Genomic DNA, 25,459 nt, shown 5'->3' on the forward strand with positions numbered 1-25,459 from the left:
GCTTGTGTGTTGAGTGGGTTGGGGGTAGATGGGCAAATGGGGGGGCCGGGCTGCACATTACATTGCTTTAGTGCTTTAATTATTGTGATGCACATGGGATGTGTAATGTGCACATTAGTGGCTCTTTTAGTGTAAACAATATAACAAATTAAAGCAATATAATTAATGACAAATAAACTAAAGCAATATAGTTTATTGTTAGGCTAAACAACAATAATTAAAATAGTATAATTAACCAATACATTATAAAATACAAACAAATTAAATTATGTTAAGCTAAACAATAATTAATAATTTTATAATTAATGAAACAACAATATAACAAATTATAGTTTATAAAAGACAAACAAATTAATGAAACAACTAAACAACAATAATTAATAAATTTATTAATATTTCAAATGAACTTATAGTTTATTGTTTATTCTTTTGCTAGAATTATGAACAAATATTTGATAAGAAAACCATGTATCCAAGATTCATCTCCTGTGCAAGATTCATCTTCATCTTCTAAGCGAATTCGTGTTGACTTTAACTTAGAAAATCTTCCTTTAGATCCTGGGCTACGACAAAAGATATCATCTTATCATCCTAATAATCATGATGAAATAAGAAGACATTGTTTAACAAAAGGCCCTTGTCAACCTGTTCACGATTTCCCTATATCAAATTTTTCTGGAAAGCCCCGTTGATTTAGATCCGAATGGTATGTAAATAGAAAATGGTTGGAATATAGTATAGAGTCTATAGACAAGGATGTGGCATTTTGTTTTTATTGCTACCTATTTGGGCAAGATGTTGGTAAGCAAGGAGGAGGTGAGACTTTTGTAACAAAGGGATTCAAACTTTGGAATTAGTTTGTGAAGTTAGATTCCCATGTTGGAGGAGTTAATAGTGCTCATAACCAAGCTGTCAAGAAGAGTGAAGATCTACTAAAGGAAAAGCAACACATTCAAAGTGTTTTGGTTAAGCAATCAAATCAAGATAGATTTGAATATCAAGTTCAATTAAATGCAATAATTGATTGCATAAGATTCCTTTTATGTTGGGGATTAGCTTTTCGTGGTCACGATGAATCTCAAGGTTCCAGTGATAAAGGAAATTTCATTGAGCTTCTACAATTTTTGGGAGATCACAATGAATCTATCAATGAAGTGTTGCAAAAAGCTCCGAAAAATTGCAAGCTTACCCACTCTGATATTCAAAAAGATATTGTGAATGCAATTGCACGTGAAACATCCAAAGTCATCATCAAGGATCTTAACAATGAGTTCTTTTCAATATTAGTTGATGAGTCACGTGATATCTCAGTGAAAGAACAAATGACCCTTGTTCTTCGTTATGTCAATAAAAAAGGAATTATTATAGAGCGGTTCCTTGGTGTTGTACATGTAGCAAGTACCGCCGCTTTGTCACTCAAATATGTATTGAATGTTTACTTTGTGAACATAATTTGAGTTTATCAAACCTACGTGGGCAAGGTTATGACGGGGCTAGTAATATGCAAGGTGATATCAATGGTTTCAAAACTTTAATTTTGAAAGAGAATAAGTCAGCATTTTATGTCCATTGTTTTGCTCATCAACTTCAATTGACACTTGTTGCCGTTGCTAAAAATCACATTAACATTGCTAAATTTTTTTATGTGGTTAGTAATTTAGTAACTGTTGTTGGGGCTCTTGTAAGAGACGAGATGTTCTTCGAGATGCACAATTTGCCAAAATTAAAGAAGATTTAGAGAATGGTGTACGCAGAAGTAGGCAAGGTTTGAATCAAGAGACAAATCTTAAACACCTTGGTGATACACGTTGGGATCATATTATGAGACTATTCTCAACTTGATTTTGATGTTCACTGTTGTTGTTGATGTACTTGAGATTATTGAAGAAAATGGTCTCTCCGTCCAAAAAGTTGAAGCTCGATCTATTATGAGGTCAATTCTATCTTTTGAATTTGTCTTTGCTTTACACTTGATGAAAAACATTTTAGGGATCACAAATGAGTTGTCAATAGCATTGCAAAAAAAAATCAGGATGTAGTAAATGTTATGGATCTTGTTACAGTGTCTAAGCAACGATTGCAAGTGATGAGAGATGATGAATAGAAATCTTTATTGACTGAAGTGTCTTCATTTTGTACCACACATGATCTTTCTATCTTGAACATGGATGAAATATTTGTAGTTAGTGGGAGGCTGCGACGCAACACTCAACAAAATACAAATTTATATCATTATCGTATTAAGCTATTCTACACAGTCTTAGATATGCAACTTCAAGAGCTTAATAACTGTCTTTCTGAGGTGAATACCGATTTGCTACTTTGTATGGCTTGCTTGAATCCAAGTAATTCATTTGTAGCTTTCGATAAGGAAAAGTTGATACGTCTAGCTAAGTTCTATCCCTCTGATTTTCTTGGGACATATATTTTGGCACTTGACTCTCAACTTCAGAATTACATTTTTGATATGCGTAGCAATGACTTCTTTTTAGAGCTTCAAGGAGTTAGGGAACTTGCTGAAAAGTTAGTGAGCACAAGGAAACATAAGATATATCCGTTAGTCTATTTGCTTGTGAAGTTAGCTTTGACCCTTCCAGTTGCTACTGCAACAATAGAAATAAGTTTTTCAGTAATGAAATATATAAAGAATGAACCGCGCAATCGAATGGGAGATCAATGGATGAATGATTGCTTGGTTGTGTATATTGAAAAAGATGTAGCTTGTAGCATTGATAATGAGACTATCATGCAACAATTTCAAAATATGAAAACTCGTAGAAGGCAATTGTAAATTTTATGTATTTGCGTGTTTTTTTATCGTTGTTGTTGTCAATATATAAAATTTTCTTTTTATTAGATTGTGTAATTTATGCTTGTTGAGGAACACCCTGAAAAAATTTCCTGGAGTCGCCACTGGGAAGAGAAAGGATCATTTCCTTGTTTATTTAACCTCCACTTACCCACCCAACTTAGAGAGTTAATTAGAAACCAACTCCATTAACCTCTAGTTAAAAACATGTAACTCCTTATATTTTTGAGAAGAATATAACTCTTTATTAAACCTATAACATAAATTTTTTTTTTATAAAAACCTGAAGTTATCAAATGGTACAATATAGTGTTATATTCAAAGTTGTCAAAATCGGGATCCTACGTAAGATCGTGAAAGGTAGGTGGAATCGTGAATTATAGGATTGGATTGTGGATTGTAAGATCCTACTGATTTTCATATTTAAAGAAAAAAACATATTGATAATGACTTTGTATTTTGAATAATCAATAAATTGTGATTTTATCCATAAAAAAAAGATTTGCATCATATGATGTAATTTGCATGTCATACATCATTATGTCTATACTAACGAAACAAATATGTTTAAGTTTTGACTTAATGTATTTGAAAAATTCAATAAATATTTAATTAGCAACCAAATACCAAAATATTTATCAACACATATGGAAATGTTTTCCAAGTTCCAAGTTTAAAATCCAAAATAAGTTATCAAAAATTTTTTTTTTTGAGAAGCCAGCCTGTGAGGCATTTTATTGAATAATATTGGCTAAATCAGCCTGAAATACAGCATAAGAGCGTGGAGGAATAGACTCCATCCACACAACACAATCTGAAACATGAACAACGTGTCTAGCTAATCCATGAGCTACCTTGTTACCTTCTCTCTTTACATGAGAGTAAAGTAATGTGTGAAATCTAGTTGAACAAAATTTAACATCCTCCACCAACAAACTTAACGGAGACAAAGATTTTTCACCACTTGTTAATGCATGATGGACTAGCCAAGAGTCTCCTTCCAAGATAGCATCAGTAATCCCAATCTCTCTTGCAAATTCCAGCGCCCTGGTTGCTGCAATTGCCTCCATGTCTGCTACCTGGTAAGCACAGGGAAGAAGCTGTGACAGAGATGCAATGGCCGCTCCCGATGAGTCTCGGATAATAACACCTACACCAAACTTTCCCTCATGTTCGAAAATGGCGCCGTCATAGTTGATTTTAAACAAATCACAGGGAGGGGGCTGCCAAGAGACACGTGGGCGTCATTGGGGCGTGCTTGCCGCTGGTTGTGCTGCAATATACTCGTCCAGTCTTGTCTTTGCCGAGGATGCAATTTAAGATAAAGTGCAGTGTGGTTTATTAAGGTGAGCTTGGTTCCTCTGAGTCCAGACCGTCCACACCATCATTGCAAATAGCTATGCATTCTTCTGTTCTTGTATCACCCACGAGAGCAGCTCTTTGAAATCCATAAAACTCATGTTTCGGCGAAAACTCCATTGACCCGAGTCTGTCCAGACTTCGTCCAATTTGGGGCACGTCCACACTGCATTTAGTGTAGTTTCTGGAAGTTGTTTGCACCGATCACATAGTGCTATTAAGATGATAGTGCGCTTCATTAGATTTTGTTTCGTGGGCAATGAGTCATGACAAGCTCTCCATATGTGGTTCTTGACCTTATTAGGAACATTCAGCATCCATAGTTTTTTCCATAGCTGGGTTTCAAGAGCAGAAGGTGTCCCTTGCTAAACTGGTTCTGCTTCTTCCTTTAGAAAGCGGTATCCTGATTTGCAAGTGTACTTCCCATCGTGTGCTAAGGGCTAGTAGAGGCTGTCTTCTGTTTCATTACGGGCTAGGGGGATGTTTTTGATAATTTCAGCTTCCTGAGGGGTGAAGAGACCGTCCACCATGGTATTGTTCCATTGCCTTGTTTCTGGGTCCACTAAGACATCTACCGTTGCCTCCTCCATTGATTCCACTGTTGGAGACATGATCATATCATGGTTCTTTTGAGGCAGCCACCTGTGTTTGTAAATTTGGATTGTTTTCCCATTCCCAATGCGCCATTTTGCCCCCCTTAGAATTACATCTCTTCCATGGAGGATACTCTTCCAAGCATAAGAGCTTGATCTTGAATCCTTCGCTTCCATGATGGTACAATGAGGGAAAAATATTGGTTTGAAAATTCTGTAGAACAAAGAGTCTTTATCTGTCAAAAGTCTCCATGCTTGTTTTGCCAATAGTGAGTCATCGTACATCGCCCGCCATCTCAAAACCCCATTCCACCCACCATTTTTGATTTTGCAATTTCATCCCATTTGAGCCAATGAATCTTTTGCCTATTTCCCCTTTCGCCACACCAAAATTTTCTAATCATCACTTCAATATCATTACATAGTCCTATCGATATTTTGAAGCACCCTATAGCAAATGAAGGGATTGCTTGAATAACCGATTTTATCAACACCTCCCTTCCTGCTTGTGATAGTAATCTTCCTTCCCACCCTTGCAATTTCCTCCACACCTTTTCCTTAATGTAATTGAAGTTAGCTTTTTTGCCTTTCCCTACCAATGAAGGAAGACCTAAATATTTCTCATAATGCTGAATTTCTTGCACCCCCAATAAGCCTCTAATAATTTCTTTAGTTTCATCTGGAGTGGATTTACTAAAGAAGAGTGTTGTCTTGCTTCTATTTATTTTTTGACCTGAAACACTTTCATAGGATCCCAATAGGTCTAAGATCACACTGCATTCATTGGGGGTTGCTCTACAAAACAGGAGACTATCATCTGCAAAAAATAAGTGTGTTAGTTTTGGTCCTCTTCTGCACAACGAGAAGCCTCTTAATTTCCCTTCCCTTGCATCCCTCCTGATGAGCCCATGTAGGCCCTCTATGCATAAAAGGAAAAGGAAGGGGGATAAAGGATCTCCTTGTCTGATGCCTCTGCTAGGATGAATCACCCCCTTTGGTTCGCCATTCACCAATATTGAGTAAGTGACCGTTGTAACACACATCATGACTAGGTTGATCCACCTTTTTGCAAACCCCATCTTTCGCATCAGATCTTCCAAAAAGGACCACTCCACCCTGTCATATACCTTGCTCATATCCAATTTGAGCGCCATGTATCCTGTTTTTCCTGATTTATGATTCTTCAGACAATGCAAAGTTTCAAAAGCAACCAAAATATTATCTGATATCAAGCGATCCTTAACAAAAGCTGATTGGTGTTCAGAAATAATATTTGGTAATACTTTTTTCAACCTATTGGCTAGAACTTTAGAAAATTTTTTGTATATAACATTACATAGACTTATTGGCCGAAATTCATGGACATATTCAGGGTTTGATTTTTTGGGAATGAGGGTAAGGAAAGTATGATTAACAGGTTCAGGGAGAATACCTGTATTTAACCACAAAAGGACATCTTGTGTAACATCATTATCCACAACATTCCAAAAGTGTTGGTAGAACAATGGTGGCATACCGTCAGGTCCTGGTGCTTTTAGAGGGGACATTTCATTGAGTGCAACAGCCACTTCCCATTCTTGAAAATCAGCAACTAACTCATGGCTCATGTCATCGGTGATGCATGGCAATACGTAGGAAAGTACCTCTTCTGCATGGTTCGGCCTTGATGTTGAAAACAAGTCTTTGTAATATTTATTCAAGATTGATGCAATGACACTTGGATCCTCACGCCACTGGTCCGCCTCATCTTTAATTCCCCTTATTGTGTTTTTTCTAAATCTTTTGGTTGCTTGGCTGTGAAAAAATTTGGAGTTGCAATCACCTTTGCTAGCCCATAGTACTCGTGACCTTTGCCTCCACATACGTGCTTCCCTCTCCATTAGGATTCCAATTTCGGCTTGTAATTCTCTTACTTTATGATTGCATCCACTTTGTTGTGCCTCAAACTCAGCTTTGCTAAGCAACGATTTTTTCTTTTCCATTTCTCTTCTAATATTCCCAAAGTAGTTTCGGTCCCACCATTCTAGCTCTTTGCCACATTTTTCAATCTTGTTCCCTGCAGGCAAATTGGGTACTCAAAAGTCAAACGAAAAAAAAAAAAATTACACTTTCTTACTTGAAATTTGAAAAAATGACACTTCACCTTATATTTGAAGAAAAAAAATCACCCACCTCTCTTGGTTTGAAGAAAATAACATTCCCCTCTTGTGCTTATTTTAATAATAGAATATTCTAAATTTTTATAAGATTTTTTTTAACAAAGTTTAATAATGATTAGTAAAAACATAACTAATAAATTGATAATTAAAATGAAAACTTTATCAAGCACTAAAAAAACTTGTAATAAATCTCTTCTCAGCCCATTGAAAAAAGAAAAAAAAAAAGCAAAAGTCATTTTGAATAGGTATTTTAAAATACTCTTTATTTAAAAATTTTAAAAAATAAATTTTGAAATGAATAATAATATTAGAAGCCTGTCACTAAGTACAAATGGCAAATTAGTGCACAACATTTTTAACATCAAGTTAACAAATTTTGGTCATGTTAATGGAGAAAAGTGTTTTTTACTTTTAAATTTAGAGTGAAGTATTAAATCTTAAGGAAGGAAAGTGTAACTGTGTGATTACCCCCTTAAAAAATTTGCTATTTCTTGAAAGCTTCAAAGTAAAAACTCACCAATTGTCTTGGTCTTGGTCACCTATAAATCGATGAGAATTCTAGTCAAAGATCAGTAAGAGTTTAGATTCATTAAAACTCAAATGGACCTCAAAAAAAAAAATTAGAAGCAAAAAGACTTACTGTATTATTTCTTTCTTGAGTTAAATAAAAATAAGTTAAGATTGAGGGAATATATGATCTCTGGAACTTAAAAAAGAATGCAAACATTGGTGGGCGAGATCAACGCGTGTGATTGCGCCGGCGAGATCGGTGACCCACCGATCTCTTTCTTCCTCCTCCTTGTCTCACCTCCCTCTCTCAGTTTGACGGAATGATTTGCCCATGGTGTTGTTTTGATTTTTGTTTGTTTAGAAGTTGATAGATTATAATTTTCTATTATAAAATTTGTTTGGAATGTGAGAAATGGTTGAGAAAATGTGAGAAATCAGTAGAAAATTTACATTTTCAAAATGTTGCCAAACACCTGAAAATATTTTCCAAAGTATTTTTTAAAATGCCACCAAACACCTAAAAATATTTTCCTTTTCTGAAAATATTTTTACCTAAAATTATTTTATACTCGAAAAATATTTTACACCCAACCAAACGCAGCCTAAGTGTTTGGAAGCGTACAGCATATTATAATGCGGAAAATCAAAACCCGGATACATGAGACGAGAATCGTGGTAAGACAGGTCGCGTCATAGTGTATTGTTTGGTTGATTGAAGGGTAAGATTGTAATTTACAATCATAGCCTGTTGTGGTTGCTTAGGTGTATAGTTTGATTGAAGGGCTAGATTGTAATATGTAATCATAGCCATGTTGTCGGTAGCTCATTCAGTTTCAATTATTTTTCCCGGCGGTATAGTAATAATTGTTAAGGCTTGAGGGGCTAGCTCTTTATAGTTTGCGATAACAGAGGTGCTTCTATGAATCTATCCATGTGTAATGTTTTTGAAATTTTCTTTACGATAAAGCTTACTTATTCATCATCAATAAGTTAAGATTCTAAAGAACGTGTGTGTATATATATACATATAAAATAGAAAGGAAGAAATTCTTACCATAAAAAGGAAGAACATTGTCAATGATGAAAGCTTCGATATATTGAAGAGACCGACCAGAGGCTGTGTGATCAGCATAGGTGAGTTTTCTTTTTCCAAAGAGAGAATCTATTTCTGCATCACCGCCAATGATTTAAGAGCGCAGCCAAGATAGTTTTTTCTCGGTCGAGTTGGTCCTTGGAACACCCACTTCTAGTTTTCTAAAGGATTCAGAACGATGGCAAAGATCATCAGAAAGTTGAGAACTACTTGTTCCATGGGAGTTGTTGATGCTCTTAGTACCAGCTTTGCCATTCTTTTGCTTGCTTTTTTGATGAGCACTAGGAGTTTCTCTTAATATGGGCTTCTCGAGTTCCATTCTCTAAAGCATCGTCGCGTCCGACATAGGGTGCGGCAGGCGACACTGCTGCCCTCGCGTTGGAGCTGGGTCCAGTTTTTTTTTTTTCCTGATACGCGCAGCTGATTCGGTGTCGACTCAGGCTGATTCGCACCGAATTGGCTAAAACCACCGAAACAGTCCGTACCGGCACCGAACCGGCCAATTCAGACCGAAATTAAAAAAAAAAAAAAAAATGCAATACACACCGTTTGAACTTAAGAACAAAATCCTATTCGCTTTGCTCTCTAATTTATTCTTCAATCTTTAGCTCTCTCACTCTTTGTGCTTCATAGCTGCTCTGTCACCCTAGTCCCCCCCCCCCCCCCCCTCTCGGCTCTTTGCTCTCCGCCTCCCCTCTCTCACAGACGCACTCAATCACTCCCTAAGACACAATCTCACTCTCCGTCTATTCTTTGCATGACTCTCAGTCTCTAGCTCACCTCAAGTCTCAAGCTCACCTCACCTCACCGACCCACTCTCTCAACTCAGGTATCAAACTAATCAAAGATTTCAATCTCAGTTTTTCAATCTTAAGCTCATTATACTCTCACATAGTCACATGCTCTATTGCTCATTGTGAATCTCTAATCTGATTTTTTTAATTTTTTATATAAACTGTAATGTTGTGACTTGGGTTTGATTTTTTATTTAGTTAATAATTATTATATATTGTGAAAAATTATGTTTATATAATAGTTATTAAGTTAATAGTTATTATAAATTTGGTATATGTTTATATAATGTGAAAAAGTATGCTTAGCAATATATTAAAAATAAATATAAATATTTTTAGAAATTTTTTAATCGCCGCACCCACACTTTACTTTTTTTAAAATTGCTGAGTCTTGCACCCACACCCGAATTCGGAAACGCATCCGTGCTCCATCGGTTCTATTTTCATGTTTCAAGAAGATAAATAAAAGAAAAAAAAATTTGATGGATGAAATATTTGAGTAAGAAGAAGAGAAAAGTATGAGTTTGCTTATATATATCGACGGCACCTATAAAATGTTATATAGTTGGCGACGAAAATCTGGACCACTTTGAAATGGTAAGACTTTGCGTGCAAAAAGACCAGCTGGTAGGTCTGCAGAAGGACAATTTTTATTTTAATGGTTTTCAAAAAGACATAGTATTTGAACTTTTTCCCTTTCCTATATTAACTTGGGTTGTTTGTCTTTTGACCTTGAAAATTAAAAAAGAAAAATGAGGCTAATATGATGCCAGATTCATACTGAAGTTGATTATGAATTGCTTAAAAGTAAAGGCATGAGGTGTAATCAGTCTAGGTGTTCTCACCCACATTAACTTGAGTAGTAAGCGGTATCCTTGCTATTAGTAAGCGGTTTGGTTTAGGCGTTTAGCTTTATTCATGATGTATTTTGTTTTCATTTCCTATTTTATGTGGGACTCATTAGTTAAAACAAATTTAATTTCTTTTTCATTTTTCATTTTCGTTTTTAATACTAAAAAAAAAGTTATGAAAATAGAAAATGAATACATATTTTCATTTAATTTTTTCATTTTCGGCCAAAATGAATATAATGCCATTTTCTTTATAAAATTGAAAATGTTCAGCCCCACCTCTATGACTTGTTTCACTCAAGTCACTCAAGTAAGTGAAAAAATTGCTTTTAAAAATAGGGAACAAGTGCCAAAGGTGTATAAGTGTGTATTTTGTTCACAAATCATGTATTCAAAATATGTAACAAACAAAGATAAATGTTAAAATGGGTTCTTTATCTTATATTCATATTTAGAAAATGAATACATAAATTTAAAAATGAAAACAAGATGCACAATTTTTTTGAAGAAAGCATGAATTAATATTATTGGACCAAACATGAATTATATTATTGAACAAAAAAAAAAAAGACGCTATTCAAAGCAATTAATAGTGGCAGTTTCCATGAATTTTTTTAGGGAGTCATTGAGAATTTAAATTGAACAAAAATTAATAATAAGAGAATTTAAATAGATCGAGTTATCAACAAAAAAAGAGAAGCAAATACGTGAAGTTCAATTTCCTTCTAGAAGTTTTCATATTTTGAAATCGTTATTTGATTATGTGAGCGCAAGCGCCCACGGTGGGTGTCCTCGTGAAAAGTACGCCTTGGCCTTGGAGTGGATTAGGCAGAATGTAAAAATGGAGTCACCACCTAGATTAGGTCTATGAATCAAATTGAGCATTCTGCACCACTCACTTACATGCATGGGTCTGCATACCAAATTATAAGTCTGGAGTTTGGGTACGGTTTGGAAGGATGTTAGGCACTCAAGACCACCCGATTTGCGGCCGGCCTCCTTATATGTTGCTAGGCCATATTTAAATAAATTAACTATTAAAAGAGCCCTAATTCTTAACTTAAACATACATAATGCACTTAAATGAAATAACACACTCATGTTAAATATCACATCACAATATAAAAGGAAAAAAAAACACAATTAAACAAATTATATTAAACATGGTAAGGACAAATAAAATAAACACACAAGGAAAATATATCAAATAAACCAAACATGGTAAATTGACCAAATAAAATATGGAAAGAAAATAAATGTGAATAATTGACCTAAATAGAGTAAAAAAGAAAATCAAATGACATGTGAAAATAAGTAAATTAAATAAAAACAAGAATTTTTCAAAATCTGTGTTCGAGGTACATACGCATACTCAACTATGCGTACGCATGGTCAAAACCATGTGCACGCATACTTGACAATGTGTAAGCATCCTTTAACATAGATCCAAAAAGTTAAATTTTTATTGAATAAACCAAATACGAAACCAAAGAAACATAAGAACCCTAAAAATAAATATGATCAACTATTTCATGGTTAGATTAACATGCATCAAATAAATATAATATAAATAAAACAAAACACCTGTGAATAATCAAACTAACATCAGAACAATGAACATTTTAATATAACATAAAAATTAAATAAAGCCACAAAAGTACTAACAGATTATATCAACCCAAGACAAGATTACACTACAACAAAAAGTATTTTCAGCGACGAAAATTTTCGTCACTAAAAGTCCAATTATGGTGACAAAATCTACTTTTTAGCGACGAAATTCATTTCGTCACTTATACCTTGTTGCTGAAAGTATTGGCAATGAAAAATTTTGTTGCCAAAGGTCTGATTAGTTTAAAGAAAAAAATTTTGGCGACGAAAATATTTCATCACAAAATGTTTTCCTCACTAAATACACTATTTAGTGATGAAACTATTTTGTTGCTGTGGCGTGTATAGCTCGGTTAATGGGCTATTGACCAGGCTGTGCTTACGATCTATTTGTTGTTGTGTGGGTTATGAATATCCTACAACAAACGTAATTCTTTTACGTTGCTAACAACTCTCCTATGATTCTTGAGTAAGCTCTCTCTTTCTCTTAGTTTTCTCTCTCTTTCTTTTTGATATCTGACTTCCAAAATGTCCAACCCCTTTTCCTTCCTCTTCCCCTCTATTATGGGCTTGCTTAGTGGGATTGTTATGATTGCGTAAAGTGCCTTTTTGTGCAAGTGGGTCCCCTTTGTGATTATTCCTAATAAAAAGGTGTCCCACTATAGAAATGGGTACATCAGTTTTGGAACTTGCGACTAACGTTGGATAGTGCTCGGTAGGCGATCTCCCCTAAGGCATTCCCAAGATACATTAGAGACAAGCTCCGAGCAACACTAGACCCCGAGGTTGTAATAGTTCACGGGATATCTTGAGCCGAATAGTTTGGATTGGGCCAATGGTACGACCCTCATGCGATCCACGGCATGTGGGCCATCAGGCAATGAGCTAGTGGATCCACTCACCGTACAGTCATCAGATGGACTTTATTTTATTAAATCGTTTTTAGCGACAAAAAATTTTATTGCTAAATTTTTTTTTAAAAAAAATTCGGGTACATATTGCAACGAAAAATTGCGTCGCCAAAACTATTTCTCAAAAAAATTGGCTACATTTAGTGATGAAAATTTTCGTCGCCAAAACAAATTTTTTTTTTTGCTATATTTGATGACGGAAAAATTCGTAGCCAAAACTAATTTTCTATTTTCATTTGTTTTCTATCTTTTATATTAACTTATAACCTGTCATTATATTACTAAAACCTCACTTTTGAATAACACATTTATTTTAACAACACATTTATAAGAAAATGATCCATACATTCCAAAAGTAAAAATAAAACAAGTATTCAATTCAATCCATCCATACAAATTGTTTGCAACATATACAATAACACAAGATGCTTTATAACAATTCAAAAACTTTAGCATAATATAATTAGGGCCAAAAGATATCCTCAAATGTCTTCAAGTAGTGCCAAAAGAAAATGCCCTAAAAGCCATCGATACGAAATCAACACAAATATAAAAACAATACTACATTAAAATCGCAAAGTAAAAACATTAACTATATTATAAGAAACATTTCTAGCAATGCATTAAGAGTAGTCGCACAAATGAATTAAAATCACAACTCCTAACATATAAGTTGTAGAAAGAAATATACATTTTCAAGTGTAATGTAATGCAATTAGTTTCAAATAATGCATTAAAAGTAGTTGCAAGATTCGAGGGTGAAATCAAGATGTTGCAAATCAAACTCCTTCCACTCCTCATTATCAGCTGGATGCCTCATTATCCCATCGTCCATATGTTTTTCTATTTACCATCTCATGTCCTTAGCTCTTTGGCTTGACATGTAAAATCTCCTCAATCTCGGTGTCAACGGGAAGTAATGCAATACCTTATGAGGAATCTTCTTATCTTGGGCTCGTGTATCCTTATACCTAGACTTCTCACACACCAGACATTTATCAAGGTTTTCATTTTCCTTCCAGAATAATACTGATAGGATTGCTCTAGTGTATTGGGTGCTATTGATGCGTGGGGTGCTAATGCCTAGTGCATGGAGTGCTAATGACTGGTGCGTGGAGTGTTGATGATTGGCACATGAACATGGAAGCGTGTGATAAAGTTTTTTTTTATTCCAATTTAAAGTTTACACATTTTCTCATTAATATTACGCATTTAGAATTTATAAGTGGATAAAGTAATTTGAAAATTTACAGGAGAGTGGAGAGTGACCTTATTTTTTAGGCAATATTTTAGTGGAATTTAGAGTTCTATTTTTATTGGATTATCCTTTAGTTTTGAATAAAAAAAATGAAGATCTTAAACAGGAGAAACTCCTTAAATAATAGTATAGACATATCTTATAAATGTTTAATATTTTTTTTTCCAAAAAACTAGCACACACTAAACCCAATAATTTTAGATCTTAAATTTAAATTAAATTTTAGTTTATTAAAAATTCCTGTAAGCTCACTAACATTAGATTTTAAATTAAAAAATTACATTAAATTAAAAAAAAAAAAAAACTCCTAGTCATGAGTGCGGAACACGTATAATGAGGGTAGTTATTAATTATTATTAGTATTATTTTGTCTTGGTTGTACTAATTACTTATTAGTCAGCAACAAATATAAAAAGGAAAGGAAATATAAAGAAGGTTGTTGAGAAAACCAGATGCTTGGAATTACAAAACATACGGAGGTGTTGTCGGTATCAGCTTTTTTTTTTTTTTTTTTTGAAAACCAGCGATACCAGATCACGGTTTTGCCTCCCGGATTTGGAAGCCAACCCTCTGTCTTCTAAACACTGTCACTATATATACCCTCACAGTCACAGAGCATACCCATCTCTCCACGACAAATTCAAACATCAAAGTCAAGAAACAGTGAGTGAACAAAACAAAAACAAAAGTTAAAAACATGTCTTCATCAAGCACTGCTGGTCAAGTCATACGTTGCAAAGGTACACAATACATTATACCACTTTTTTTATCTATGTTCTTTTTCATTTTTCTGACATTCTTTGTTGTTGGTTAAGAGTTTTTAGTCATATGGTTGTTTAATAGGTTTCTTTTCTTTCCATTTCTTTGCTGTTTTGATTATATCAACTCGTTCCCTAGTTGTTTCTAATTTATGCGCTATGTGTGGTTTCTACTTTCTAGGAGACAGGACAACTGCTTTGTTGCTTTTTGTCCGTCCCCCAAGATAAATACTACTATAATTTTTGGAAGTGGGATAGTATTATTTGTGTACCAACAAAATAATGTTAATTAATACAAAGAAATGTTTTGCTTTTGATTGTCCCATAGAAATTGCGTGTTTTAATTAGGAACGGGGCTAATTTACTGTATTTGACCATTTTTCATTTTGTTCTTCTTTAGGATGACACATTTGTGTGTATATTATTTATATATATATATTCGAAAATTAATAAGTATTGGATGGATGTGCATTAATTGCAGCTGCTGTGGCATGGGAAGCTGGAAAGCCACTTGTGATGGAAGAAGTGGAAGTGGCACCACCACAGGCCCTAGAGGTTCGTCTCAAGATCCTCTTCACCTCCCTCTGCCACACCGATGTTTACTTCTGGGAAGCCAAGGTACGTAATCACATTCTGATCACATATATATACATATGATTTATGCGTGTGTATAGAAATGCATTATTCTAGTGATTACTTATTTTATGTGCTAGATAATCTTAAACAAACGATTGATTTTTGAATATGCAGGGACAGACCCCATTGTTTCCTCGCATATTTGGTCACGAAGCTGGCGGGTATGGACATTTCAAGAAAAGAAATAAAGAATTAGAACATATTAGCTACAATCAATTAGTTTTAATCGATATACATTTATCTGACTATGTAGTTGTGTTGTACTTAGGATTGTTGAGAGCGTTGGTGAGGGTGTGACAGACCTCAAACCTGGTGACCATGTGCTTCCTGTCTTCACCGGGGAGTGCAAAGAGTGTCGGCACTGCAAGTCGGAGGAGAGCAACATGTGTGACCTCTTGAGGATAAACACTGACCGAGGCGTCATGCTCAATGATGGCAAGTCCAGATTTTCTATCAATGGACAACCCATTTACCATTTTGTTGGGACTTCCACCTTTAGTGAATACACTGTGGTTCACGTTGGTTGTGTTGCCAAAATTAATCCTGCTGCTCCTCTGGACAAAGTTTGTGTTCTCAGCTGTGGAATCTCAACAGGTCGGTTAAAAAAATCGTTTGAATTTATTTGCATGATAGTTAATTGTTCGTTTCTCTTGTTGTTGAGAATTGAGTTCTGTAGGCCTTGGTGCTACCTTGAACGTTGCAAAACCCAAAAAGGGATCAACGGTAGCTGTTTTTGGACTGGGTGCTGTTGGACTAGCTGTGAGTCTCTCCTATCTTCTAATGCAGATACTACTGCAGCGTTACTGTTTCTAGTGAAGATATACATATGATTTTATGGTTTTATGTGATTAGGCTGCTGAAGGGGCTAGAATTTCTGGTGCTTCAAGGATTATTGGTATTGATCTGAATGCAAAGAGATTTGACGAAGGTATTGTGATACTTGGTGCTGTCAAAATCTGATGATATAGTATGTTGATGAGTTTTCATTCATTTTCCTTGTTCTTGTCAACAGCCAAGAAATTTGGTGTCACCGAATTTGTGAACCCAAAAGACCATGACAAGCCTGTTCAAGAGGTTGGCTTACTTTAAAATGCTAGAAAAAAATTTCCACGGTGAAGGAGCAATCAATTTTCACTGCTTTTCTAACTTTCTTTGACTTCTTTAGGTGCTTGCTGAAATGACCGATGGTGGAGTTGATCGAAGTATCGAGTGCACTGGAAGTATCAATGCCATGATTTCTGCATTTGAATGTGTTCATGATGTAATTTCCCATGAGCTCCTGTTCAAGTAATTCATAGATTTTATCACGAATCCATTCTTCTAAAATCTGTCATATGGTATGTTTTCTTGCAGGGATGGGGTGTTGCTGTACTTGTTGGTGTCCCAAACAAAGATGATGCATTTAAAACCCACCCAATGAATTTCTTGAACGAGAGGACTATCAAGGGTACCTTCTTTGGCAACTACAAACCACGGTCTGACTTGCCTTCGGTGGTTGAAAAGTACATGAATAAGGTAAGCTGAATTACTTATTGAAAAATAGAATGTACAGATTAGATTACTTTGCAATCTGCATATAGGATTACTTCTTTTACTTAGAATGCTAGTTTCTGTACACGTGACTGACAGCAATTTTAATCAAGAAAATGGTCTAATGGCCACTTGAAGACTCTAGTGGCCTCCATGGAATACCTTAATTAAGTACTCGTTTGAATGCTTTAATCCTGCCTCAAGATCCGACGAGAGTTGAGGAATAAACAAAAGCTACAAATATAAATCTAAAAGTCCAAAGAAATTATGCTTAAACTCCAAAGGGAATAAGGCTATCTTTTTTTTCCCTTTAATTCTTCCTTCTTGTCTAATGGTTCTTGCTTTCAAGGTCTTCTCTTTCATTATTTATCAAGAAATACGCTTACTTGGCTTGTATTTACTATTTAGAAATCCAAGTCATTTATTCGTCTTCACCTTTTTAAAAAAAAAAAAATTGTGTCAGTCTAATTGTTCTATAATGTGGCAGGAGCTTGAGCTAGAGAAATTCATCACCCATGAAGTCTCTTTCTCGGAAATCAACAAGGCCTTTGAGTACATGCTTAGAGGTGACGGCCTTCGATGCATCATCCGCATGGATGCATAGAGCAGGATTGAAATGATGAGTATTTATGGGTTTAATTGAAGAAAATAAACTTTTTTCCACAAGAGAAATTAGCTTCTGGTAGGATAGTTTGGAGCGAAGTCTTGTGTCTCTCTTTAGAGTGCTGTAAAAGAATTGAAATATCTATTTTCCAGATCGTTTAAATCAAAAGACTTGGTGAGTTTATATTGAACTTTTAGGCGCTTTTTTTTTCATCAAATAAATTGATACACTTAGGGCTTTATAGGTTAATTTATAGTTACAAAATATTTGAAATTGTTGATTTTTAAGTTTCCTGGCTGGCTGAAGATTATATATCCCAAAGCAGTGCAGTGCCTATGGTGGATACTCACTAAAACAGTTGTCCACAAAAAATAAAAATAAAAATAAAAATAAAATCTTATCACCCTCTCACATTCGGTATTCTCATCAATCTTTCAAGCAACCTCAAATTCTCAGTTTTAGATGAATGAGATAGATTTTGAAAAAAAAAAAAAAAAAGTACAGAAATTCTACAGCTCCAGCATCCCAAAAGAACTGCACAAAAAAAGAAGGCCTAGTGCAAATACTACACAAAGAAGCCAAGGTTAATTAACAAGCCAAAAAAAAAAAAAAACCTATGCTAAACAACAGCTAGACTACAACAATGAAACTAGAAACTAGAAGCAGCATTCCTGCTTCCATCTTCTATTAAACACAGAGAAGCTAACACTCCAATTGCAACAAATCACCCTGCTGATCATAGAATTCTTCACTTTCATGCCGAACCTAACTCTAGATTTAATGTTGCTCCTGAAAAATGTGTGGGGTGTTTCTCGGTAACCAGACGTGGTACACTGCAGCAGCTGCTGACAGAGCACTTTAAAGCTTTTATTCTTCAAGTGCTGTTACTCCATTAAAGTACCTCACCCCAGTCATAACCAGAGTCCTCCATCAAACTCTAGACTTTGACTTGATGCAAAATCCTTCTAGATATGAGGCAATCAAAGAAAATGTAGTCCCTGATCTCATGCTTCCTTTTGCAGAAAACACTCAAAAGTATCCCCTTGATAACCCCATCGAATCAACCTATTCCTTGTAGGCAGTCTATTTCCTTAGGCAAGCCAACAAATAAAGTTGTGTTTTGGAATGCTTCCAAGCCAATCTCCACCAGTCCACCTTAGGTAATTTCATTCTAATAGCCTCCCAAGTAGATTTACAAGAGAACACACAAGAATTTGAAGAAAATCACACCACAGTAGCTTACTTCCTTCAATCCACTTGGAAGCACTTGTATTGAACACCAACTAGATCCTTGGATCTAGGACAGCACCAACCATTATGAGAGAATTCAAGTTGCCCTTGCATTTGAAGTACTTGCTGAATCATATATTACCCCATAAATCATACTTAGAATACAAAACACCGTCTAGGTGCCAATTATCTAACCAAAAAAATAAAACTATAGTCATGCCTAACCTTATGCTTTATGAACAGCCTTATATCACTTCCCTTTGCTTTGAAATCTTCCTCCAACCCCAAGACCAATTTTCAGGAGCTTTGAGTTTCAATAACCCAAAAGCTTTTATCCTTCAATAGATTTTCATTAACACAAGCCACCCAAATTCATCCGGAAAGGGCAAAAAGATTTCAAATAAGCTTCATTATGACAACTTTATTCCAATCCTCAAGTTTTTTAACCTCAAGCCCCCTTCTTTCTTTGGAATGCAGACCAAACTCCAAGCAACTTTGCACCTGCAGCTGCCTCGTCCTTTTCCTTCCTAAGAAACTGTTAAACTTACTCTACAAGCTCTTAATACTCTCTTAAGGAGAATGCAAAACCTGAGGCCAATACACTTGAACTCTGAACAGAATAGACTGAACTCTGAACAGAATAGATTGAATATGTCGGAGTCTCCCAACAATAGAGAGATGCTTGGTAGTCCATGAGTTTATATGAGTTGGGATTTTCTCAATCAAAGGCTCATGATTTTTATAAGACAGCTGGCTACCTTCTTTGAACTTGAAATGATCTTGAATCTGTTTTTTTGTTTGTTGATCCACCCCAAAGTAGAAAACTTCACCCTTAGCAGCATTTGCTGTCATGCCAGATAAAAATTGAAACTCAGGACCTTTTTTTAAACAGCCTTAGCTTTTCTCCCGCATTCTCAACTTACTGCAACAGATTCCCAAACACTTTCCTATGCCAATCCTTAAGTCTCAACTTCACAACCTCCAATCTCTTATAGAGCTTCCTCAGTCTATTTACTCAATGACACAACTAGATCATGCTTCAAAAGAAATGCAAAAAATTGGCATTTGGCCTTTGTCAATAGGTTAATTTTTGAAATTTTTATGGCGACCCTCTCAAAATTACTGTAGTATAGAACATGGTTTCCCAAACCCAAATGTATATTTATTAGTATCCAATTTTGGCCCACAGGATGAAAAGATCCTGTGTGACCTTATTTATGGAAGAAAGTAGATTCTTCATAATGATTCACACACTTTTATTTACATTCATTCAGTTATAGTAGCCTATGGTTATGTCATGTAACACATTCTTTGAGAAGGAAACAAAATCCTTAGGAGAAATTAAATAACAAGGCCTAGAGTCTACAGCAAATTTCATTTTAGGTCATGGGTTTTTAGTTTTGTCAATTAAAGTCCCAAATTTATGAAATCTATTCAATATGAACTATCAGTCTATCTTTCTTAAATAGAAAGAGAGCATAGAAAACAAAGAAATTATTGATAAAACTCTGCCTTTCACCTAAGGTTTGTTCATAAATCAATTTGGAATCCATTGAACATAAATTGTAGAGACAGAAATATTCCCTTAGAATGAGAAAGCGAAAATGAATCCTCTATGCCAGAAATCGGAGCTGGTAATCTATGTGAAATACAAAGTTATGTCAACAGTATCGTGTTTTTATTTGATCTGTTACCGCCTAGAATAATGAAAATAAATAATAGAGTTGGACAAAGGCTTCAAATTGAAATGGTTTCGTAAGTATGGGACTTAAGTTGACAATATTAAAAATCCTCTTTACCTCTCTTTGTCTCTCTAATAATTACTTATGGGGATAAACAAGCCAAGGTAACCACAATTTGATTATGTAATTGTTCTATATATGTAGCAGCTACATTTTGGGTTTCACAAAGTAATCAGTGCTGTTACTTTATATATCATATACCAAAACCTGTTTGAATGATAAATTTGCGGGGACAAGCACCATTGTTTCCTAGCACATGTGGTCATGAAGCAGGAGGGTTTGAAATAATTTTTTTTTCTTCTTGCTTTAGAAAATTTCTCTTTTTCTTATTTATAAAGTTTAATACTAAATTTTATTATTGTGTTTTTTGAGTGTGTGTGTGTGGGTTATTAGGATTGTGTAGAGAGTTGGTGAGGGTGTGACTGATGCAGTTCATTTTTAAAGCTAGTTGTTTTCCTTTTCACCATTTTTCCTCCATCAGTGACAGATCTCAAACCTGGTGATTATGTTTGCTTTGTTATTAGGATTGTATTCATCATGTTTGCTTTGTTACATAATGGTAATCCTCATAGATGGAACGATAAGTAAGTGTAGTTATCTCAATGAGACTTAAAGTTCTTTGACAAGAACAATTAGCCAAATAGGAATTAAATAAGTCAGTTTTTTGGTTCTTTATATTGGACAATATCTTAGCCACCACCCCCTTTTCTCTCCAGGCCCTATATCTATAAAAAATTTGTCTACCAATATTTGGATTGCTCTCTGTTGGTTCAGTTTCTAATTTTTGTTAACAGCAAAGAAATTTGGAGTTGCAGAGTTTGTAAACTCAAAAGATCGTGTCAAGCCTTTCCAAGAGGTTTGTTTCTTTAAGTTCTATAAAAGATTATCTTTTGGTGGCTGAACTTGCATTTATAAACCTTCAACTGTGTATTAATTTTGCTTTATTCTCTTTAGGTTATTGCTGAAACGACTGGCAGAGGCATTGATTGAAATGTGGAGTGTACAAGAATCATCAATACATTTTCTGCATTTGAATTCATGATGTAACTTTCTATGAATTTCTAGTTTTCAAATATTATATTAAGATGTTAAATTAAGTCCATTTAAAAAAAATGAAGTTCTTTGTGCGGGGATGGGGTGTTATTGTATATGTTGGCGTTCCAAACAAAGGTGATACTTTCAAAACCCATCCAATGAGTTTCTTGAGTGAAAGGACTCTCAAGGGCACCTTCTTTGGCAACTATAAACCACGTTCATATCTTCCCTTTGTTATGAAAAAAATACATGATAGGGTAATTAAGTTGAATCCTTGATAATTGTGATCTAGGATGTGCATAATGGGGTAACTCTTCAATTGGCAGATGACTTTCAGTCTAGGACTTAGTTATAGCCATATAGGCAAAGTGAATTTGGTCTATACCCACATCACTTGTAGGAATCTTAATTCTTAATATAGAACACATTATAGTGATTAGTGACCAGTATATTGGCCTTCAAGTTGCATCTACTAGGTTCCTAATTCTTCTATTATCGGGCTGCCATTTCAATAAAGGAAAATCATTGTTTCACACTTTTGGTATACACACTTTGTACAGAATATGTGTAAAATGTGGACATTCTTGAAAAATGTGGATACTTGGTTTCCATTTTTACACGTGATGTGTATGGAGTATGTGTGCCAAAAGCATAAAACAATCACGGTCCTTAAATAAAATACTTCGACTCTGCATCATCACCAAGAACAAAATAACAAAAACTTTAAATCCTAAAAGTTGAAAAGAAACATATTTTATCAGATCATGAATAATTTAATACCTTAAGTAATGCCGCTTTGATCTTAAAAGTGTTATATAATTTCGATTAGAACCATTTGTTTGATTTTGATCACTTATTATATAAATTGTCATCCTTCTTGTTGGTGTTTAGGAGCTTTAGCCGGAGAAGTTCATAACCCACGGGTTCCCATTCTCGAAGATCAATAGGCCTCTTGAATAGATGCTTAAAGGAGCTAGCTTCTCGAGTATCATCTGCATGGATGCATAGAATGAGATTCCACTTTCAATGTGAGCTTAAAAAAAAGGTGTGGTGAGTATGATTAGACTTTAACTGGTGAACAAAGTACTTTTTCTTTACAATGCAATTTCCTTGCATTCTAAGTGATAAAAAAATTAATGCCTCTTATCCTGTTTAATAATTAGAATACTTGGTGTTTAGTTATAATTTTTACCGATATTTGGATTGAGGGAGATGAGAGGAGAGTGAAGGAGAGGAGAATGGAAGATGACTAGAATGTACTAAATTTTAGTATATTACAGTTGCCTTCCCCTCTCCTTTCCTTCCATCTCTCTGTTTCAAACATACTATTATTGATTTCATTTCTTTTGTCCCTTTTCATGTTGCTGTGAATTATCCACATTGCAAAATCATATTAGTATTTGGCCTAAGTACAAATTTAGTTTGTACACTTCAGTAGAACCCGGACAATGTACATTCCCAGAAAAAAACATTGTTATGGTTAACTTTGACTACATCCTAAAGGACTAGTTCATAGCTAATAACATGGTTGATCCATATCCCTCATTTATGAATTCTTATATACTGGTTTGCCAAAAGCAAATTTTGTTGGGAAATTGCCTCAAATTTCAATTGTGACTTGGAAAGTCAATTAGGTTTCCTAGTTGAAGAAGGAAAAATTAATTTGGGTTTCCTTGTTGTAGAAGGAAAGGCTATCCCTTGGTGTGGAAGGAAGTCTATTCCTTGTTAAAAATGTAATGTATTCTTAGTCTAAGAGGGAATAGCTTCCTTATTAAAGAGGTAATGTATTCTAAATCCAAGAGGGAATAGCAAAAGAGTCTTATAAATAGACAATGCTACAAAGAATTTGATGGCTTTGGCCCAAGGGTCCTCCCTATGGAGATAGGGAAAATAGAGCGTAAAATCAAGAGAGAGAAAATGGATTTTCGCTTGGGAGGAACGCAAGAGGAAGGAGAGAGTAAGGTACTGCCGCCTTTGAGAAGACACAAAGAGAGTATGTGCAAGAGCAAAGAAAGAGGAAGCCGCATAAGAAAGAAAAAGAAGAGAGAGCAGCCAAGAGGGAGCCGCTTAGATAAAAAAAAAAGACAGCCAAGAGTGACTTGTGCGTGGAGAATAAAATAAAAAGGAGAGAGCAAAGTGTGGCTGCTTTTGAAAAAAATAATTAGTGTGTGCGTGTGAGAACAAAGAAAAACAAGAATTCTTGTGTGAGATTGTTATTGTATGTGATTGATTTGATAATAGTGAAATTATTCAAAGTTTGTCCTGTGAAAGGGTTTTTCACATAAATTTTGTGTTCTTATGTGTGATTGTTATTTTGAATAGCTAATATTTGTGATAATATTATTTGGGACCTAACAAATTTTTACTAGTACATTATAAAAAATTTAGAGCCGGCCTTTAACATGAGAAAGAATGAGATTATGTAATACTTCAGTTTACAATTTTGATGCTTTTGGCTTTGGGATGATTCTTGGGCATTCTCATAAAGTGTACTATGCAGGAGAGTACAAGACTTGTGCAGTAAGAAATTCTAGCTAGTAGTGCTATGCCTGCTTGCAAAGAACAGGCAATACCAAACCCTCTTGTTCCTAGAATTACAGGGGCTACCTCAGCAAATATGCTGTGAATATGCTTCAGCTAGTTGTGTTTACCAATTGAATATGCACTTCTCTTTTTTCTTTCCATTACAAAATCTCATAGAAGCATTAGGCAAGCAAATTTATAGCTTTATTGTCACTTACCTATTTAACCTCTCACATATTCTCTTGAACCGTAGTGATATCAATTGCTGTGAAAGTAGAACATGCATCATTTTAATTTTTATCTAGTGCTTCCAAAGAACCAAGAAAATCAAGTTTGAAAATAATAACTTGTCAAATGAGATTTGAGTCCCTGTAGCTGTAGGTTCCTTTTTTTTGTAAAATCTACTTGCAAAATGTTTTCTTTTTATTTATTTTTATATGCTAATGTGGCGGTCTAGAGCTCTTTGAGAGCCTGACTATTCCTCCGAGCGTGTGTAATTCTGTGTTCTGTGCACACTAGGTAATTAGAGGGAAGATTCCCTTGGGGCTGACCTCAAGATCTTGATTAGGAGTTTTGAACATAAAATGTTAGGAATCTTGTGAGGTCTTAGGAACTACTAAACTAGCCTTGAATACTTTTGAATACTTGTGAAATGTTTGTGCACATATGTGCTTATTCCCTTTTCTTACAACACCACGTGACTACACCGCTTCTTTTCTGTTATTTTTCCAGCGCTAACTTTAAGAGATCCAATAAATTAAACTCACTACACCGTTTTTGAACGATTACAACCAAGAAATGGAACATGCTATATCAGCGCTAAGCAATATTCTTTTTATACGGAATAGTTTATGTTTGGATTTCAATTGAAATTAATTTTTTACGGAACAGTTTTGAACATCAGGATTAGTACTTGTCAACGACAAGTCACATTCTACCACATACTAATTCAAATGTTGCCCACTTCAATATTGGCTGCTAATGTTTTCATATGAACAGATGACATATATAAACCTTTGATATCATTTCAATTCACACTAGATATTATAAATGTAGAAACAAAAACGGTCCATACATCAATAGAAAATTGGCACAGTGATTTTATATGTTTAGAAAGTTTGACAGAATCTAATAATTGGTGGTTCAAGAAACTACGTATGCTGACCACATTGTCCAGCTATTATGGCTTCCTTCCTATAGTAAAAGTAAAACAATACATTGGATTGAGGATCTACAGTTCTCCACACCATTGCTGGTTGTGACCCGTGAACTAGTTTTGGCTGCTGGCTAAGTGCCAAACAAGGCCTATTACACGCAACCTGCCAAACGAGGCTTCCGCTTCACGTCAATAATGTAAAACAACTCATTTTCACAATTAAATTAGTGACCTTGACAACATAAGTCAAAAGACCTAGATCTAAAATAAATAGGAGATATTGGAAAAGAAAGGGAC

At 34.8% G+C, this 25,459-nt stretch overlaps 1 protein-coding gene across 1 annotated transcript; it reads left to right on the forward strand.

The window, feature by feature from the left end:
* The first annotated feature begins 14,407 nt into the window (after positions 1-14,407).
* Positions 14,408-17,666, forward strand: LOC142624439 (alcohol dehydrogenase). Its single transcript, XM_075798004.1, has 10 exons — positions 14,408-14,688; positions 15,188-15,324; positions 15,457-15,503; positions 15,611-15,936; positions 16,019-16,101; positions 16,195-16,270; positions 16,355-16,416; positions 16,508-16,603; positions 16,696-16,857; positions 17,360-17,666. The coding sequence occupies exons 1-10, from the start codon at positions 14,646-14,648 to the stop codon at positions 17,474-17,476; spliced, it is 1,149 nt and encodes a 382-aa protein (XP_075654119.1). The 5' UTR covers positions 14,408-14,645; the 3' UTR covers positions 17,477-17,666.
* The last annotated feature ends 7,793 nt before the right edge of the window (positions 17,667-25,459 follow it).

This window comes from Castanea sativa, chromosome 2 (genome assembly GCF_040712315.1).
Source record: "Castanea sativa cultivar Marrone di Chiusa Pesio chromosome 2, ASM4071231v1".
Lineage (NCBI taxonomy): Eukaryota > Viridiplantae > Streptophyta > Magnoliopsida > Fagales > Fagaceae > Castanea > Castanea sativa.